Below are 19,730 nucleotides of genomic sequence, written 5' to 3'. Positions count from 1 at the left end.
ATTTAAGAATTCGGTGCTACTGTAAGGGTAGAGAAGTTGGCATCCTTGGCATGTTATAGAGCTAGATCAGGGCTGTTTTGGGTTAAGCTTTTCATGGCTGCTAACTTGTAGGTAGTGACCAGAGTGACTCAGTCTGGAACCTCCATGGTTGGCCTATGTGCAGAACAGTGAAGCTTTGTGAAAAAAACATTGCACACAGCTCTCAGTCATGGTTGAGATGCTCTGTACCAAGAAACCCACTTTCTGACCCACTCTGAGAACTGCATCTGGTAATGTGGTTGTATGTTTTACTAGAATTCTCCAACATGAATGAGGTGGGGGGTGGGGGAGAGAGGGAATCGTTTCACCTGCCACTCTGGCCCAGAGCCTAGGGACTAATTTAATTAGTCCCGTAAGGATCCCAGCAGCTGGTGAGAGACATTCTGAAGCATTCCAGAGTCCACCTTCAGCCCATTCAGCCCAGCATCCCTGGCTGTGTGCCCCTGCCTTTCAAGCCTGAGGCCTGAGCTGTGCCTGAGGCCTGTCCCCACCCTCACTGGCCTTGGGAGCAGCTGTGAGTCCCCAGAGCCTGGTCTGGGTTCATGGATGCACATGGGAGTCACCTTGTAGAAATAACTGTGACCTTGGAGTTATAACCTCATGGTTCTAAACCTGTCCCACATTTCTCAGCTCTGTCCCCCTTGTCCAGCTTTGCTAGAGCTGTTTTCATCCTTAGTAAGTGCCAGGGGCGGCTGTGCGCTCTGTTGTGTGGATGCCACTGTGCACATCACTGTTTTCAGCCTCCAAATGGGCAGAAACTGGGGTGCTACCCTGCTCCTTGCAGACTTCTGTGGCAAGGGAGCGGTGGCTCTGAAGAGCCAGCACAGGGGATCTGAAGCGTGAGTGGCTCCAGCCTGTTCTGCCATTACTCTCCCTGAGCAGGCACCAAGGTGTGTGAGAACCAGGTGTGCTTGTGCACATGATGGTCTGGGCATCTTGCTGGGAGCCTGGAGGGTGGAGCTATTGGATCTCTCATGAAAGGGAGGTGCCCATCAGGTTCATGGGAAAGTGGAAGAAAAGGTCCCTGCCCAAAAGCCATACAACTCAGTCATTAACACCGCCTGAGTCTGCCTAGACCTCTACCCCCTGACCCAGGCAGCTGACTCCTTAGCAGGCAAGAGCTCCACAGGGTGGGGTGACAGGGATTCTAGACAGTGGGGCTGTAGCTTTCTGGGCAGATGTTCTATGGAGTGGAGTGCTCCACCCAGGAAAGATGGTATCTGTGGTGTGGGAGAGGGACTCAGCACAGGGATCCTGGCGGCTGTCCCTCAGCCCTCTCCCCAGAGCCACAGACCTCAGTCTCTGCCCACATGACTCTGGTCCACTCTGCCCTCACTCCACCAAAGTGAGTGGCTCCAGACACGATTTTGTGAGTTGGTCCTTTAAGAGTGAGTTGTCCTGTGCCTCCAACAGACTACCATCTCTCGCTGGTGGACAGAACCTCCCCTATTTTCAGTCGATGTTATGTGGGTGCCTCTTCCCAGCTCTGGTGCTTTGGTCTGGGAGCCCAGCTTAGGGCTGAGACCCCACTTTTTACAGGGGAGCCTTGCAGCTGAGATGTCCCTCTGGAATCTCCACCACCACCCACAGGGGCAGGCCAGCTCTTTTCCCAGCTCCGCCCTCCCTACCCGTGTTGATGTGGCTTCTGTAAAACCTGGGTTATGAGACTTCTGTTTGACTGTTGATTGTTCTATACTTTAGTTATAAATCCAGTTTGGTCCTGGGAGGAGGTGAGTGTAACTTTCACCTACTCCGCCGCCATCTTGGATCCCCAATGCTGTCTTTCTTTAAAGCCGACACTGTGTTGTAGCAGACTTTTAAGCTGTAACATGACTCTAGACCCCAAGAGATGGTGACTGACGGCTGATCCGAGTCTCACAGCAATAATCTACCAATTCAAAAATCTCATGGTGGATTTTCACTCACCAGAAAATATACTATGTTTTCTTTGATACCAAAAACTTGATCCTCAACCATCTTCAACTGAAAGTTATTTTTGTATCAAAGGTCAAATTCTCCAGATTCTCAAATGCAGCAGCGCAGAGCATACCTGGGGTCATCTACCGACAATATTGGTTTTCGGTTACAGAAGTGCTCGTCTTGCACATAATGAATGGGATCCTCAAGCCCCGCAGACCTGGGCGCAGTGGTAGCTCTGCTCCCGGCTGCTGTGTAATGTGAATAATCCCAGAAGAGGTGATGACTTTTTCTTTCCAAACATTTATCAAACACGACTGAAAAGATGACAGTGTGTTTGTGGTTTTTCAAGGAATATGTACTTGGAGCACATGGCGTCCCAAAAGGAAGTTTTCCCACTTTTGCTGTCTTCCGCGTGTGGCTCTTTGGAAGCCTGCTCCTCAGCGCCGGGCAGCTCCGGGGAGACCTGTCCAAGGGATGTGTGGTCTTCTGCTCAGGAGCAAGGGCAGTGGGATTTTTTTTTTCTATTAAAAATGGACAAGTTGTAATTTAGAAATACATGGATGCCTGTGGATTTTTAAATTGGATTGAAAAAGCTGTGGCAAGGATCACAGAGGTCGGTCTTTAATTACAGCCCTCACCAGCCCTGAATTTTGCCGTGCCAAGTTGGGGAAGGCACCACCATGGGGCAGGGCGTCAGGCATCTCACGAAGGGCTCTGTGTCTGCTATGGCAACAGGAGGGAGGGCACAGAGTGGGGCTGCAGATGCGGACTCAGAGTCCCGGGATGCTGGTGATCTTAAAGATGGCCCAAGCCTCAGGGAAGTACTAAAGGATAGAGTGTTTTGTTGAGGGGTTTCACTGATCACTAATCTAGGGCGGTCTGGTCATACAGTTCATGCATTACTGAGGGGATGGAGTGAGGCAAGGAGTAAAATACCTGCTAATTTCATGCTGCTGAGTTTGAAATCCTCTGCTCATTGAGAAGAACACTGGTGTTACGAATGGTTGAAACAAAATGAAGAAATGGAACATTAAATCAGAGAACGTTTGAGGAGAAAGGGCCTTCGAGTTACCTGAGCCAGGGTCCAGACAGCCGTGGAGATGGGCAGGGGGATGGTGGCCCAGGGGACCTGGACAGCATGTGTCCCACATAAAAGGTTGGTGCTCTCAGCCCCACCTCCCCAGGCCCGGAAAGGATGGCCCAGGGTTCCTGGATCTTCCTATTCTTCAAAAGAAACTGGAAACCTGGACTTTTATGTAAAATCTCTTCTTAGTTTTGGCAACTAATCAAAAATATTTCAAAATGCCACACAAGCCAAACGGAGGGCATCAGTCAGCTGGCCACTTGCCCCTGGGGGTCTGCCGGGGCCCCTCATCCTCCGGGTGCGAGCACCAGCTGGCCTGCGTTCACTCTGCCACTGGCCTGATGGCAGCCTGAGGCGTGGAGGCCCAGCCCCTTGTATGTGAGGCTAGTTTACTTCTCTACAGAAGGGCCATTCCTGGGCGAGCCCTGGGGTGATGTGGATGTTCAGGGTTTTCTGGCTGGAGGGCTGCTCACCCTGTAGTGTTCCTGAAAGCTCTTCCTAGAAGTCCACGGTCACGGCCAGCTGGATGTCCCTGAGGTGTGGCTCCTGCTCCCGGGTGCTCAAGTCGCACATGCCAGGGGAGCTGGGTTCTTGGCCGTCTGTGTGTTTTCCTAGGATATCGGTGGATCTTCCTTGGGTGGTGGGTTAACCCCCACACGTAGGGACCCTAAGACAGACCTGCTCAGCGTGAAGAACCCTGCACACAGCTGTGGCGGGGTTGGAAGAAGGAGTGGGGTCTGAGTGAGAGGGAAAAGTTCCAAAGAGATTCAGACAACCCCACTCTCCACCCACCCCAGGTTTTCGCTCTTAGACCTCAGACTAACCTGAGACTTTTGCCATCCCCCATGGGAGCTAAAGTCAGGTGTCTCTGTTCTCAGAGCGGGCCCTAGACCCTGCATCAGATCACCTGGGGATGGGGGAAATGAGCGGTGTCCTGAGCCCCTACTGCCCACACCCTCAGATCACAGTGCTGGGTTTTGACTGGGAAGTCTCCCTATTGCCCATAATCCCCAGGAAGTTAAATTAAAAAATATATTTTTTGCCAGTCCAACAAAGAAATACGTATAATTTTGATTCATTCACATTGTACGGCAATTGTTGTGTTGGAGGTTGTCATTTTTTTAATTTAACAGTCTAAGGGAAAAAGAGGTCAGTGCCCCTGACCAGCCACGCATTGCACATGTTAAAAACTCTTGCAGCACACTGGTTTACCATGTCTGATTCCATTTACATGAAATGTCTAGAATAGGAAAAATATATAAACAAGGAAAGCAGATTAGTGATTCCTGGGAGCCAGAGGTGGTGTGTTCGCAGGAAGAAGGCATCACTGCTGACGGATACGTGGCCCCTTTCGGGGGTGGAAACGTTCTAAGATTGACTGGGTGACGGACGCACAGCTCTGTGAATGTGCTGCCTGCCAGAGAAGGCACACTCTGAGTGGTGAGTTGTAGAGTACCCGAGATCTGTCTCAATGAAGCTGGTACCAGAAAAAGCGGAGCTGAAATGAATTTCTAGAAAATAGGACCTGAGGAAATTTGCTGCCAGCAGACTCTCAGTAAAGAAGGAAATGATCACAGAAGCACAGAAATGCAGGGAGGAACGATGTGCAAGAGACAAGGTGAAAACTGGGTAAATTTGAATGAATATTGACTGCCCAAAACCATACTATGTATTGGGGCACAAAACATTTTTCAGTGTCTAAAAGGTACGGACGATATTAAAGTGGCCTCTAGTGCCCTCGAGTCACCTGGAAAGTGATACTCATTTACAGTAGGTTCTGCTGAGTCAGGAGGCCATGTGATCATATACAGGGTAAGTTACCAAAAAGTTAATGAAAGAATGTGTAACTAGGAATAAATAGAATAATAGAAAGGAAATATGGAATAATAAACAATAGTAGATTAACCAAAGGGTGACAAGAAAGGAGGAAAAAGGAACTAGAACAAGTAGATCAAATGATAAAATATGGATTTGCTTTTTTACTGTTTTTGTTATGAGTATACATTTCTAAGATACATACTATTCATAGTGCCTCGTGCCCATCACCCAAAGCCAAATCATCTTCCATCACCATATACTGGCCTCCCTCGCCCTCTATCCCACCCTCACCCCTTCACTCTGGTGACCACCAACTGTTGTCTGTGTCTGTGAGTTTCAGTGTTATATCTCACATGTAAATGAAATCATATGTTCTCAGCTTTTTCTGACTTATTTTGCTTAGCGTAATATTCTCAAGGTCCACCCATGTTGTCACAAATGGCAGTGTTTCGTCTTTTCTTACGGCTGAGTAGTATTCCATTGTGTATATATATGTACCGCATCCTCTTCCCCCAGTCTTCTGTCAAAGGGCACTGTTTGTCTCCATGCCTGGCACCCCCCCGGGAACAATGCTGCAGTGAACAGAGGGGCGCGTATGTCTTTGTAAAAATGTAGGTTGGAGCGCAAACATCAGAAAGTACTTTAGATTAATAGGCTTCAATTAAATACTTTTATTTAAAAACTAAGTTTGTGAGATCGAATTCAGAAAAACTACGTTCTGCTTACAAGAGACACATCCTAAATACTTGGCGTCAGATATTGCCAGTGAGAGACGGAAGAAGGACACGTGCCGCGCTAACTGAAGGGAAGTGGTGTGACTGCGCTAGCGCCGGCGGGGTCTTCTTTAAGGTGAGAAACGCTGCTAGAGGTGAGGAGGAAATCTCAGCGTGCTAAAAGAATCAGTCCACTAGGAAATATAGACAAACAGACAAGTAAGTATTGACAGAATTGAAAGGACAAATAGGAGAATGCTCAGGTGGGGCAGAAGCTGACGATGCCTCTCTGTGGAACAAGCGGAGGAACCGCAGCGAGGGCGGGGGAGTTCTGGGGAGGTCAGGGGAGGTCAGGGGAGGTCTGGGAGTCGTGCTGAACAAACAGAGCCGCTGCGGAGTGCACGTCCTCTCCACCGAGTCCCAGAACATGCTTCAAGAAATCTTATGGAGTTGGTATCATTCAGAGTATATTTTCTGGCCATAAATGAAGCTAGAAATCCATAATAAGAAAAGAGATGAGAAAATTCCCGAATATTTGGAAACTATGTAATATAGTTCTAAATAACCCACGGGTCAAAGAAGAAATTCTGGTGGAATTTAGAAAGTATTTTGGCTGGAAGAGAGTGAATATATGCCATATCAGATCTTGTGGGCTGTAGCCAGACCCTAGTCAGAAGGAAAGTCTAGTCTTAAATGTACAAGGTTGAAAAGAAGAAAGATGGAAAATCTTGAGGTTTTAGGCATTAGAAAAATACCAGCATGTTAAACACAAAGAATGTAGAAGGAAGAAAATCATAAAGATAAAAAAAATTAATGAGATAGAAAACAAACTTAATGGAAAACCAGTGTAATCAAAAGTCGGTTCTTTCAGCCCTGACTGGTGTGGCTCAGTTGGTTGGGTGTTGTCCCGCAAAGTGAGGGGGCGCCAGTTTAATTCCAGGCCAGGGCACATGCCTGGGTGGTGGGCTTGGGCTCCAGTTGGGGTGCAACCAATTGGTTTCTCTCTCAAACTGATGTTTCTCTCCTTTCTTTGTCCTTCCCTTCCCCTCTCTCTAAAAATAAATAAGTAAAATATTTTAAAAAGTTGGTTCTTTCAAAAGACTAATAAGTGAATAAAGAGCTGATCCTAAACTATCAGAGAAAAAAATGGGAAAGCACCAATCACCGATATCAGGAGTGAAGAAGGGGACACCCCTGAAGATCTTCAAGACACAACACGTTTGCTGTTCTCTTTAGGCCCCTCGGTGCTTGTGGGATTTCAACTGTGTGTGTTTATTCACGCCCATCCTCCAAACCAACTTTCCTACTCAGTGTCTCCACTTGCTTTAGACATAAACATGTAAGAACCAAAAATCCCAATTTTATCCTATCTCCCTACCCCCAGTAGCTTTTTGTCCAATGTTTCTCATGTTGGTGGAAGGTGCCACTATCTATTAATTTGCTCAGGCGAGAAACCCAAGATTTTGCCTCTCTCTGCTGGGTGCCTCCACTTCGATCAATCACCAGGCTGCTCTGACTTTTCCTTTCCCCTTCTTTGTATCACTGCTCTCTCTCCTCCTCTCTTCATTTCCATTGCTTCTGTGATTGTCCCGGCCACCTTCAAATTGCTCCCAATTCTGGCAGTGCTTCTTGACTTGCCTACTGCTTCCTTCCCCACCTTGCAAAGCTGGCCCTGCATGCACCTGTGTACAGCCATTTCACTGCTTCTGGAATCAAGTCTAACATCTATTGGGACCATAAGTTCCCACTCTGGAGCCCTCTGCCTTCCTCTGGGCTTTTGCACCCATCATACTTCAGTTCCCCGAGCCTTATGCTCCTCCACCAATGAAAACAGGGACAGAAACAAGAGAGGTAGCTGACTCATTGTCCTCCCCATTTTCCTGATCTCCCACTGGCTATTGGTGGCCTGTTCCATCCATGGCCCTGAGTGCCCTGGGACCCGGCCTGTCATACCCCTGGCAGGGACCCAGGGACACGGCACGGTGCCTGGACCAGAGAAGGAGCATGGGAAAGGGTTAGTAATCTGAATGAGTGAGTGAATGAATGATAAAGATCCATAAGAATCCTGAATCTTAGTGCTGACATTATTTTTCATCTTGACTGAAGTGAAACAAAATGGAAAAAGGTACCTGTAAAGATGAGTAAATATAGTCCAGCCTTTTTCAACAGAAAAGTTTAATGCATTGCTACTTATTTATTTAATGATAGGAAGGTCTTTTAAAAGAATTCAAATATTTACCAGATTACCATACCCCCTCAGCTTAAGCTTTTAATGAGATAAATCTGGCCTCTGTCTGTCTTGCAGAATTTGGCAGAGACCCTTGCCTTTGGTTGGTGAGCTGTGCAATTTTGTTGACTCACACAGAAATTTGGGGCTTGATTTGGAAACTTCCTAGATCAATTTCAAGACATCGCTTCTCCCGCTGGGGTGGGTGGCCACCAATAACATAACTTATTACAGGTTTCTGAGGAACTAAAATCCAAGTGCTTTCAGGGTGAATACATTCATATTGCTTCATCATCCATGTATGCTGAATCTTCCAGAATATCTTCATACTTCACCCTAGAACATTTATGCAAGTACCTGTGAAGCATGCGCTGTTCCAAACAGGCCTGTAGGGATTTCAGACTGTGAATGTGATTTGCTGGGGTTAGCCAGCGGGATCTATTTTCTTCTGATATCATGAGAATTAGGTTCATTTGCTCTTTTCTTAAGAAAACTGTCCAAGGGTTACATGTATTTTTTATATATGGAAAATGACCTCTTTGTATAAAGGAATCATTTTTTATTGTGAAATGTGTTGTACACACAAAGGAATACAACTGAAGCACATGTGCAGATTGAAGGATGATGAAATGAACACCGTGTCCCCACTGCCTATCTCAGGGAATGGTGGCGGAGGGCAGCCTCGAGTGCGTGACCTCCACCTTGTCCCTCCGAGGTGGCCGTTATGGGTAGGGGGGCGCCATAGCCCACAAAAGCTTGGATGGCCGAGCCAGGGTCTCGAGTAGGTATCATCTAGAATTGAAGGGGCCATGTGGCACTGCTCGTTGGAAAGCTCTTTCCTAACTTCTTTTGCTGGTCATCGAAGTCCAGTTTCTTATCTCTGCTGCCTTTAGAAGGAACCAGAGAGTTGAGGGAGGCACAGACTTCATTACTGCCCAGCAATGGAAGCCATGTCTGTGGGGAAAACGGGTGTGGCTCTTACAACTGACAGACCTGTGCTGACTGCCTTTGCCCAGCTCTTAGAGCTGGGATGAGCCCGAAGTGGGGCGCTCGGGGGGCTCACAGGAAACCCAGCCCTGGAGAAGATGAGGCCACAGCAGTGCTTCACTTCTCAGCTAGGAGCAGGGCTGGCCTCGTGGGTGTATTTTGAAAGTTTTCCTACTTTTACCTTTGGACATGCACATGTAAGTGAGGTACAACAAGACAATGAAATGTGCTCTGGGGGCTTGGAGCTGCAACTCACCCCTGCTTCCCGCCCCGGGAGGGGTCCTCAGCTGACTGCTTCCCTACTCTTGGGTGTTTCAGGCCTTCCCACCCAGCAACTGCTGTTGTCCGTTGTCTGCAGATGGGCTTGGGCTCCGGGAGGGGCAGGGGTGGTGCCAGGCGTGAATGCTCTGTGGCATCTGAAGGCTGGGCAAGGTGGAGGCATTCCTGCCTTGAGCTGGCAGTGTCATGGCACACTCAGAGGGCACCTTGGGGGGGTGAGCCTCTCATCCGCTTCTGATCCAGGCACCAAGCACTTCGAGTGTGAAATTGCAACCTCTGCCAGCTGCCTATTTGCTGTGCGTCTTTGCTTGTGGGAAGAGAAAATGGACTTAAAGCGAGTGACAAGCATAAAATGTTTCTTACAAGTCTGTGGTCTGCTGGGATGATCTTCTGGTTGGGGCCAATTGGACTGATCTCTGCTGGGCTCTGTCCTGTGTCTGTCATCAGCTGAAGGGTCACCTGGAGGCTTGCTGACCCACCCTGGCTCACTCAGTGGATGGCAGTTGGCTGGCGGTCAGAGTGGGTAGCAGGCGCAGCTGGGCTTCCTGGAGGCTGCCTAACCCGGCTTCTTCCCATGGTGGCAGAGGTCCAAGACAGCGAGAAAGGACAGCCTGCCTCAGTGAGCACACATCTTTCAAGTCTCTGCTCTGTCCAGTGTGCTACCTTGTTGGCCAAAGCAAGAGGCAGGCCAGTCTAGATCCCAGGAGTAGAGAAAGATCCACCACTTGATGGAAGGAGCTGCAAAATCACATTGCCAAGGATGTGCGTTCAGGGATAGATAGGAGGAACCAGTTAAATGACACAAGCAAATGACATTTCTTTTAGCTTTTCTTTTTTTTTCTTTTTAACAATCAGCATATATTTTGCCACTTCTGAACTATTACCACAATTAGCTTAAAGGATAGTCCTTGTGTGTTGGTAGAATGGTCCCGTGTAAATCTATTTCGGGGTCACAATACATTTTATTGCTTAGACTAAGGCTCACTGTAGACCGTTGCCAAACCCAGGTAATCATTAAACCACCCCAGTAACATGCCGCTTCACTGGATGAAGGAAAGAAAAGAATGTAAATCCAGATGTGACATCAGCCTTGTTTTAGATACTTTTTTTCCCCAGGGTGGTGAGTCTGCCCTTTCTTCTTGAATGCAGTGTCATATTTGTAGGAATGGTCAAAAGAACCCCAGAGTGGCTCGTACAACCTGCCTGCAAGGAGTGGGGGGCTCTTTCTACGTCCTCAGAGGTTGAGGGCCCGTTTTCATGGTTTGCTTTGACCCAGGAGGAATGGCACAAAATTCCAGAATATTTGCAGGGTTCCCTTCTTGCAGGTCTGTGACTGACTCCCTCCTGAGCACCCTACCCCCAGCAGAATCCTGGTCGCTGGTTTACAGCCTGCAACCCGATCGAAAGTCTTCCTGCTCCGCCACATCCCTGCCCCTAAACTTCCCTAACGCCCGCACTTCTATAATAGCCCTGAAACGTTATCTGCCCACATGGCTCCCGGCTTTGTCTTATGTCCTGAAGTGCCCGGCAGTGTCCTGGCCACTGAGCCTAGAGCCAGGAAAGGAGTACAGGGGACATGCTGCCAGGGGATAAGGGCTGACATGAAAATTGTCGGAGTCAGGAAATTCCAGGGCCCTTAAGTCATTCGGGAAGACAGTTGACAAGAGAGGCCAAGGGAAGGGATCATGTTGCCTCCGCGTCAGTAGGAACCGAGGTTCCCGTCAGGAGCCGGTCTGGCAGGGAGGTGTCTGAGTCCTTCGCTCTGTAGGCGAAGTCTGGATATTTCCGTCTGAATCTTTATAATAACCAGACTGGAATGAACCTCCACTCCCTGCCTAGTCACGCTGTTGTGTTCTTTTATAGCTTACTTAGGTACCCCTGACAAAACTGAAGAATTCATTTAGTGTACCTAGCAGCGGGTCTGTAAAAAGGATACCTAAATATTGACACGTTGTTTCAAGGTGCCAGTCCAGCAAAGAAGCCCTGTATTTCTACTGCTTGGCTCATGGGATGGTTTAAATATTAATCTTGTGTGTCTCAGGTGTGACGATGAGGTGGGGTTCGTGCTGAGGGCTGGGGTGGGCAGTGTGTGTTGATTCGTTTGGTGTTTTCACAGGCAGCCTGTGCTGTTGGGACCGCTTTTGTGCCCGCGTGTCCTGGCTCACCACGGGCGGTGGTGTCTGACCTTGCCCCCTTGCTGTAGCCCTACTGCGAGGACTCCACACACACTGCTTCAGGGATTAAAAGGCACATATTCATCGTTTCTCTTTTACGTGAAGGACTTGCTAGCACAAACGGCTAAACTATTAAGCAGGGGGAGCAGCGTCACTGGCTTAGGAAGTAGTGGCAGCCTTCCTCCGGGAAGAGGGACTGGGCCAGTTTTGTGGAGGAAGCCTGGGTCTCAGAGGCTGTGGCTGCTAATTACAGAGAAGGAGTACAACTGAGGGTGAACTTCCACACATTTGACAGTTGGTTTAAATGGCTTTTTATTCTCTTCTGTGTTCTATTTGTATGTCATACTTACTCAATGAAATGATTTTTGAGGGAAGGGAGTGTTTATGTGTTGCTTGGTGCGCAGCCCGTGCCTGACATATAATTTTGTTCAAATTGAACCATGGAAAAGGGGATAGTTCATGATGCCCTGAATGTGAGGAGGGGAATGATGAGAACAGGCAGTTCTGCTAAGCGTTTGGGATCCTGTTGTCAGAAGGCTGGGAGGGGCGGGCTTCCTGTTGTGGTTCAGGGCTGGCTGGGGTCATGTTCAGACAGACACTTGGTGGGCCAGGGTGAGAGCTGAGGAAAACCAGATGTTCACCTTGGGCTGCTGGGAATAAAATCCGAAGGTATAGGGTGGAGAGGATGTGCAAAATAGCTGTGGTCGCCAATAAGGGCTGTGTCTGCTGGCCACTCAGAATCCCCACTTTTGCCCTGACCAAGGGCAGCCTAGGGCCAGGTGGGTGGCGAGGGCTGGAAGCCCAGGGCGGGGTCTCTCGGCCTTGCATCCACTCCCTGCAATGTCCACTGTGGGCCTGGGGGCTTCAGAAGGCTGACTGGTATTCTTGGGGATTTTGTGAGCCAGTTGCTCAACACAGCCATTATTAAAAACTTAATGATATAAATGTGCAATTAATAAGTTATACTAAAACAAATATAATAAGGTACAAACTTCCAGTTATAGAGTAACTGAGTCACTGGGGTGTGAGGTACAGCCCAGGGAATATAGTCAGTAATATCATAATGACTTTGTACAGTGACAGATGGTTTAACTAGACTTACTGTGGTGATCATATCCTATGGTGTATTAATGTTGAGTCACTATGTTGTACAACTGAAACGAATATAACATTGTATGTCAACTATACTTTAATAAAAACAGCCAAAAAATAAAGATAATAATAACTCCAAACACGGCACTTTCTAATTGTTCTATTACATTTGACCGACATCTCTTCTATCTGCTCTTCTATGGTAATCATACTATATACCGTTGAGCTGCTGCGTATCTTTTTGCAACTCCGAGTTCGGTGACTTCCCGTTGTTAGCTTGGCGCCGGCCATAGGGGGTGTTTACACCACAGGCACCTGTACATTCTGCCGCTCCCCATACCAGGACAGCATGTCCTCTCTCACCGGGCTCTCCCGCCAGGCCTAGTGCGGACCATAGCTTCAGCAGGACTCCGACACCCTCGAGGAGAAGCAGACACTCTGTACCCAAGAGCTTCTTTCTCTGGACTCACCTGTTTCTAGGGGCTGAAGCCCAAGAAATGGCTGTGGCTTGAAGCGTTCCCATTATCCCCATCTTCCAGGCTGTTGATTATATGTGGGATTAAAACTAAGCAAATGTGCTGATGCTCTCCACAGAGCAGGCCAAGTGAGCTTTTATTAGCTAGCAGCACCTGGAGGAGTTGAAAGCTAGAGCGAGCTGCAGTGAGTCCAGCTTTACGTGCGGTCAGCGTACATGTTAACAAGTCCAGTTTCTAATGGAATTTTCCACCCAGGAATGATAAAGCCTGACTTCGGTCCTCAGGGGACCTTGGCTCAGGAGACGCCTCCTGCAGGAGATCATTCCCGCCCACTGGCTCTGCAAGTGGGGCGGGGAGGCAGTACCCCCGAGTGTTTCCCCAAGTCACAGGTGCACCTCTGACGCCACAGGACCATGAGTTTGGCCCATTGATTCCTGGGTTTAAGTGCTCTGTTTTATTTTAATTTTCATTTCTTTTACTGTTGTTCAAGTATAGTTGTCTCGGATCAGAGGATCCATCTGCAAGTGCCCATCAAGAATGCCGAACTGCAGCAGCACGCCCTTGGAGGGACAGTTTGCTACTAGAGAAATGAAACAAGTGAATCAAATGGGATTAACCCCTTCCAGCAATTTCACTCGGCGTTCCTTACAAATAATAGAGAACAAATTCCTTTCATTCTGTTGAGGATAACCAGAAACACAGGCCTGCGGGGTCTCTAATTGAAAAAAAGAAATCTCATCAAACTGTACCCTTAAAATCTATGCAAGTTAATGTAAGTTATAGTTCAATACAGTTGTTTTACAAGGTAAAAAAGAATCGGCAGCCTCTTATAAACACTGACTCTAGAGAAGTTAACATTCTCCTGTTCTCTTGCTGAGTCTAATAAGCAAAGCTTTTCTATCAAAGGAGACTAATTCTCTGTCTGAAATCTCACTGTGGAAGTATTATCAAGTGTCCATTTAGATGTTTTAAAAGAGCCACACATTTGCCTGGACTCTAGCCCCAGTCTCCTGTCATTTTGAAACAAGAAACTTAGCAAGTAGGTGAGTACGAGCCACCCTATAGCCCAAGAAATCAAGCATGAAATTATGCACTTGTCACCACATCAATTCTAATCTTTGGTAAAATTATTTTCCTTCATTTTTACGTGTATTGTTCATTCTAAACGTCATGCAGTGCTGCTGTCACTACCGACTCGCTGCTGCAAAGGCCGAGTCTTGCTCTCGTCACTGCCCGGTGCAGGGTGGGCAGCGAGGGGCTCCGCTTCATGCAGTGATCCGGGAACCCGAGCTTCTCTGTCCAGGGCTCTGGCGGTTTCTAGTGTTTGGAGTCCTCCACTGGCTCCTCTGCATGTGCCTCGGGCAACAGAAGAGAAGTGGAAGGCTGTGCAGGGGTGTTATGGTCAGGCCTGTTGGGTGCCTTGTTCACTTTTGCTCACGTGCCATTGGCTGGTACTCAGTTACATGGCCAAAGCCCAATTATGTGGCTGGGATATGAGGTCTGTGTGTCTAGCAGGGAAAGAGAAGGGGGTTGACATGCACAGGGAGTCGCCTTGGCCACACTGGCACACTCAGATGCCATAAGCTGTATCCTGTAAGACTGATGTTTTTAAGTCCTTTGTAGGTCTCAGGCCACAGAGAGGGTCAGAGCTTAGGGGTGAGCAGGATCTAAGTCAAACTGCTGGTATCCAAATCCCAGCTGCATCATTTACCAGATGGGACATTAGGCAAATAACTTAGTTTCTCTCTGTGCCTCAGTTTTTTCACCTGTACAGTGGGGATAACAATAGAACTTAATAAGGTTCGTGTGAGATCAAATGAAGTAACATATGCAAAATGCTTAGAAGTATGCATGGGACATAATGAATAAGTATTTGTTAAATACATTTTTAAAAACTGAGACTGGTAACAAGATAGACTGCATGTCCTCTGTGGTGTGTTGTGATTTGGATATGTTGTCATCCAAATGGAGAATGTTTCTTTCAGTTCAACTGTGAAAATGTTTATCAAGCAACTATTAATTGCAATGTGCCAAGTATGAAAGAATCTTCGTAAGTAGGCTTCTCACTGAATCAAAGGAAACAATGTATTTTCCCCACCAAATTTGCCTTTTAAACTCTGTGACTCTTAGTCCATGTTCACGTCAGCACTGTGATCTTGGTTTCCACTCCCCAGATCCATAGATTCTCCTGGGCCCCTGGGAGTGGAAACTGGCTCAGCACCTAAAGGGCTCCTTCTCTCCCCCTCCCCCCACCTACATCTCTGGGCCCTGTCAGTGCCACTCCCTTATCGGTGTCCCATCTGTCCACTCCGTAAGCAGTCTGCTCCCAATCTATTTACACGAACACACTACCTCTTATGATTACGAGTGGAATTTCCGAGTAATGCTTGATTTGAAAAACCACACGAGGGCAACATGAAGTGGTTTCTGCACACAGAGTCCCCATCCAGGAGCAGGCTGGCTTAACAGGCTCTTTCTCCCGCAGCTCGATGACTGCACGCTGCAGCTGTCCCACAACAGCGCCTACCTGGACCTGGAGGCCACCCTGGCAGAGCAGCGGGATGAGCTGGAAGGCTTCCAGGATGACGCTGGGTAAGAGCCTCAACTGTCACTGCCGACCGGTCCTGACCTTCCAAGCAATGGGGGCACACAGAGGCCTGAAAATGTCTCGGAGAAACCACCCTACCTTTGGCCTTCTCTTCACTCACAGTCACACAAAACATAAGGGAGATGCAAGGGACCCCTGTCATTGCTGCAGACCCTTTTGCATTTTGAGTAACTGTTATTTTAAAAATTCAGTTACGGTTGACATCCAATATCACAGAGTTTTGGGGTATAGCACAGTGGTCAGACATCGACAGAACTCACGAGGTGATCCCCCCAGTGAGCCTAGTGCCCACCTGACACCATGCCGTTGAGTCACTCTTCTCCAAGGGTCTCCTCGGGGGTCGGGACATTTCTGGTATAGTTTAACCCAGCCTGTGGTGTGTATATCCTGTTTCCTTTTTGGTAAAAGCCACATATAATTAAATTAATATTATTAAGATTTTAGTGGATTGACAACTGTTTCAAACATTGTTTTTAATGGTAACTTACTAAGTATTTAGTTTTCTTGGCAGATGCTCTAGTAGATTATTTTATACTACATTATCTTTCGAATTCATTGCACTTGAAAACAATGATTAATTATGTTAATTAACATCAAGTCACTTTTAGCCTGCATTTAGAATTGCTTAATACTTCTGATTGCTGAGTCGGAATAAAATAACACACATACAAAATCAAAGACGTGTAGAGAAAGTAAAATCTCTGTAGGGATATGCCCATACAACCAGCCATTCCTATATTTATGTACGAGGCCCCCTGCCTCCCTCTCCATCCCTCATCCATCCAGAGCCAAGTGCATCTCTGACTTTATCACCTTCCTCCTTAGGAAACTTCAGGGGTGAAACTTCATGGATGTTGCCTTTCTCCCTGTTGCTTTCCAAATAATGCTCAGCTACCTCACTCTGGTGGTCAGGGGGTTCCCCCAGTGGTTTGCACATTACCTTGCTTGAGTTAAAAATATATTACAATCAGATGAATATTATCTGAGGAGACTGATTTTTTTCATGGATGGCTCAAAAAGAAAAAAAGCGGAGGGGAGCCTTGTTAGTGTTAGTTTCCTACCTGACTCCACTGTGTACTGATAAATTCTCGGATTTCCCTGCTTTATCACCCATCACAATTTATGGTCCATTTTCCCTTAATTATTTGTTTTCTCTGTTGATAAAACTCTACGAGGTCAGAGTTAGACCTGTCTGAATATCCAGTGCCTAGCTTTTTCTCAGCACCTTATGACAACTTAGGGAACACTGGTGGCCAGGTAAATGAGAGGACCCCAGAATGGATCCCTGAATGTCATGACCTAGAGCTCCAAGAAAACCAGGGACCTGGGTAGGACCCAGCAGGGCTCTGTGAGGATGCCCTTCCTGTGTCCCCAGTGGTTCCACGGACCACACCAATAGTGCAGGGGAAAGGCCTGGACACTGTCACTGGCTGTGCACACGTTAGGGTGTCATTGTTAAGTCCCATCGGGTTCTGTGCATCTTCATTTTTAAAATGACTATTATTGGACCAATAGATTTGAGGAAATTCTATCGCTATAGTTTTTACCAAGTGTCTGACATGCTACCCTGATATATAAGATGCTATAATGCAGGCTGGACGACCGTCTAATTGAGTGACTTTATGGCTCATCGATCCAGGAGAGTTATGAATAAATCATTGTCAACCTGAAAAATATCTCTAGTGGTGTTATGCTTGAAGACCATGTCCTGTTTGACTTTTTCTCTTGTATCAGAAGTTGAATGTTTTAGAGATAGCAGCTTAGAAAAAACAAATGTTAATGTATTAGGCAACAATATTAAGAATTAAGTGTTGGGAAGAAAATTACCCCTATGGGGCACCTGCCATGCCAACCACGATGCTAGGCACCTTATTGAAGGTATGTTTGTTTAACAGCTTATTCTCTTAACAGTCCTGTGGTTGGATTTCATTGTCACCACTTTTCATTTGAAACAACTGAGGGTACGAAGTTAAACTACACAGTTGGGTCTGCAGAGCCAGTGGATGGTGGAGCCAAGTCTGAACATAGGTCTGGCCAGGTCCCGAGTCTGCACAGGCATAGCTCACTCTACTGTGCTTCCCTTCAGTGTGCCTCATGGATGTTGCCTTTCTCACAAATTGAAGGCAAGGTCCCCCCACCCCGAAAGATTGCAAGTCACTATATTGTGAGACTTGCTTTATTGAGAGACTCGCTTCATTGCCTTGGTCTGGAACAGTATCTCCCAGGTATGTGTGTACTCTTCCGCCATCCCAGGAACACCTGGGCAAAGGCCCTTTAGAATCTACCCAGGATGTACATTTGAACCTTTGGTGACATAAGGTTGGTTCGTGCAAGGACATCTTCAGTCCAAGGCTAAAACACTGCCTGCAGCTGAAACAGCCCCCCGCCATAGTGCAGGCTGGCTGCAGGGAATACACGTTTCTGTCACCATCTGGTACCAACTCTACAGCTCACACTGTCAGCTCCAGCATCCAGGTGCTGGAAGTGTCTTTCCTGCCACTCCTAAAGAGCCAGGAACCTTGCTGTAAGGTCACCGGAGGGGAGATCCTGGGCTTGCTTTCTTACTCCATTCCCTTCCGAATCACCATCACCTGGCCCTGGGCCCATGGTCCTGGCCCACGTGTCTGCCCCGCAATAGCACGCGATGCTGGGGAAGTGAATGATGGCGAGAAGGCAGGACTGACGAGGTGGGCAACTGCCAACAGGGGAAGGCAGCCCCAAAGCTGTTGGGTAGCTGCACACTTGACAGGTGTGCCCCAGACTCACCCCAGATGCGGGGTTTATGTTTTTGAAATAGTCTGTTTGCAGTGACCTACCCCTTGTTCCCTGGAATGCACTCAGGATGACCCTTGGTTTGTCCAGAAGAGTGTGAAGAAGCCACCTTTACTGATCTCTAGTGGGCAAGCCCCCCTGTCCCTGGCCTGGATTGCAGACAACATGCCAGGTTCATATTGTCCTGGCATTGCCAGGCACCATGGTTGTTCCCTGGTTGTTTACCACTACTGAGCGCTGGCAGAGCTGGCTGGAAGCAGCCTGCAGGCTGAGCCCTCCTGCACAGGTGCGGGGTGTCTGGGCACATTGGCAGCGTCACCACACCAAGGTTCTCCTAGGTTCTCTAGGTACTAGGTTCTCTCCTGGAAGGGTGGCATTTGGCAACGTCTGGGTGCCTGAGAACTCATGTCTCCTACCAGTGGGAGTTAAAATATAATTCTCCCTAGTTAACAATTGCCCATTTTAGGCATGAAGAGGTCAAATGAAATACCATTCTTGTCTTGATTTTTTTGTGCAAATTACAACAAAACATCTCCTTACGGGTGACCATCTGACGAAGCTGTGGGGCGGGCTGTGTGAAAAGGATGGGGTTTCTCGTACAGTGTGTTCCGAGTGAATTTTCCTTGCTGGAGGAGTTTGTTTCTTTGTTTTTGTTCATTACGCTGCTCATTTTGCCAGGACTAAAGATTAACTCACCCCTTGTTTAGAATTATCACTCAAGCTATGGCTAATCAGAGAAGAGGGCAAAAGACCTTCAAAAGAGGAAGGACAAAGCAATTATTATGCAGGAAGAATGGAGCCAGGTCTGTTCACTGGCTTCCAAGGCCTGGGAAGTTAGCAGCGGAAACAGGAGCCCCGAAGCTTCTGGATTATTATGTCTGACCCTGCCATGGCATGACTTTGGGCAAGTCACTTTACCTCTGATAAGAGTTAATAATTTTATTTATAAAATGAGGACAGTATTACCCAACTCTGGTTCCCTCCCTGTATTCCCAGGATTCCCACAAGGTCTCTGGTATCTGGGGAGGGCGTAGTGCAGGGCAGCAAGCTCAGTGGTTAGGGGCACGGGCTGTGTGGTTGTCTCGCTGTGTATGACCATGGGAATGTTACTTCATCTCTCTGAACCCCAGTTTCCTTTAAGTGGAGATGATATAACCACAATGCCGCCTCCTTTGGTTGTTGTGAGGCAAAATGTGATGATGTATCTAAAATAGTAAGCTAGTTTTTTTGCATGTAAAACACACCCCAAACGAGTAGCCCTTATTATAATTACAGTCAGAAGTTGAGAAGATGATACTTTGAAATGGAAATCATTGGATTTTAGGCTTGGAAGGGCTTATGCATTTTTTTTTTTCCTTTTTCTCCTCTTTCTTGCTTCCTTCCTCTCTCCCTTCCTCCCTTCTCTCTTTTCTTTTTTCTTCCCTTCCCTTCCCTTCCCTTCCCTTCCCTTCCCTTCCCTTCCCTTCCCTTCCCTTCCCTTCTCTTTTCCCTTCCTTCCTTCCTCCTTCCTTCCCCCTGTCCTTCCCCCCTTCCCCCTTCCT

The 19,730-nt window shown here is 47.6% G+C and overlaps 1 protein-coding gene across 16 annotated transcripts in view; it reads left to right on the top strand.

Moving 5' to 3' along the window:
• The window catches only part of FHOD3 (formin homology 2 domain containing 3), a 428,661-nt gene that overhangs the window by 37,907 nt on the left and 371,024 nt on the right, over nucleotides 1-19,730 (top strand). For all 16 annotated transcript variants that reach the window (XM_036009142.1, XM_036009140.1, XM_036009138.1 and 13 more), the window contains exon 2: nucleotides 15,295-15,401. In XM_036009142.1, coding sequence (XP_035865035.1) covers nucleotides 15,295-15,401 — 107 coding nt within the window. The remainder of the gene's footprint in view (nucleotides 1-15,294; nucleotides 15,402-19,730) is intronic.

This window comes from Phyllostomus discolor, chromosome 9 (assembly GCF_004126475.2).
Source record: "Phyllostomus discolor isolate MPI-MPIP mPhyDis1 chromosome 9, mPhyDis1.pri.v3, whole genome shotgun sequence".
NCBI lineage: Eukaryota > Metazoa > Chordata > Mammalia > Chiroptera > Phyllostomidae > Phyllostomus > Phyllostomus discolor.
Note: the sequence above shows the minus strand (reverse complement) of the source record. Positions and strands in the feature narration are given on the sequence as shown.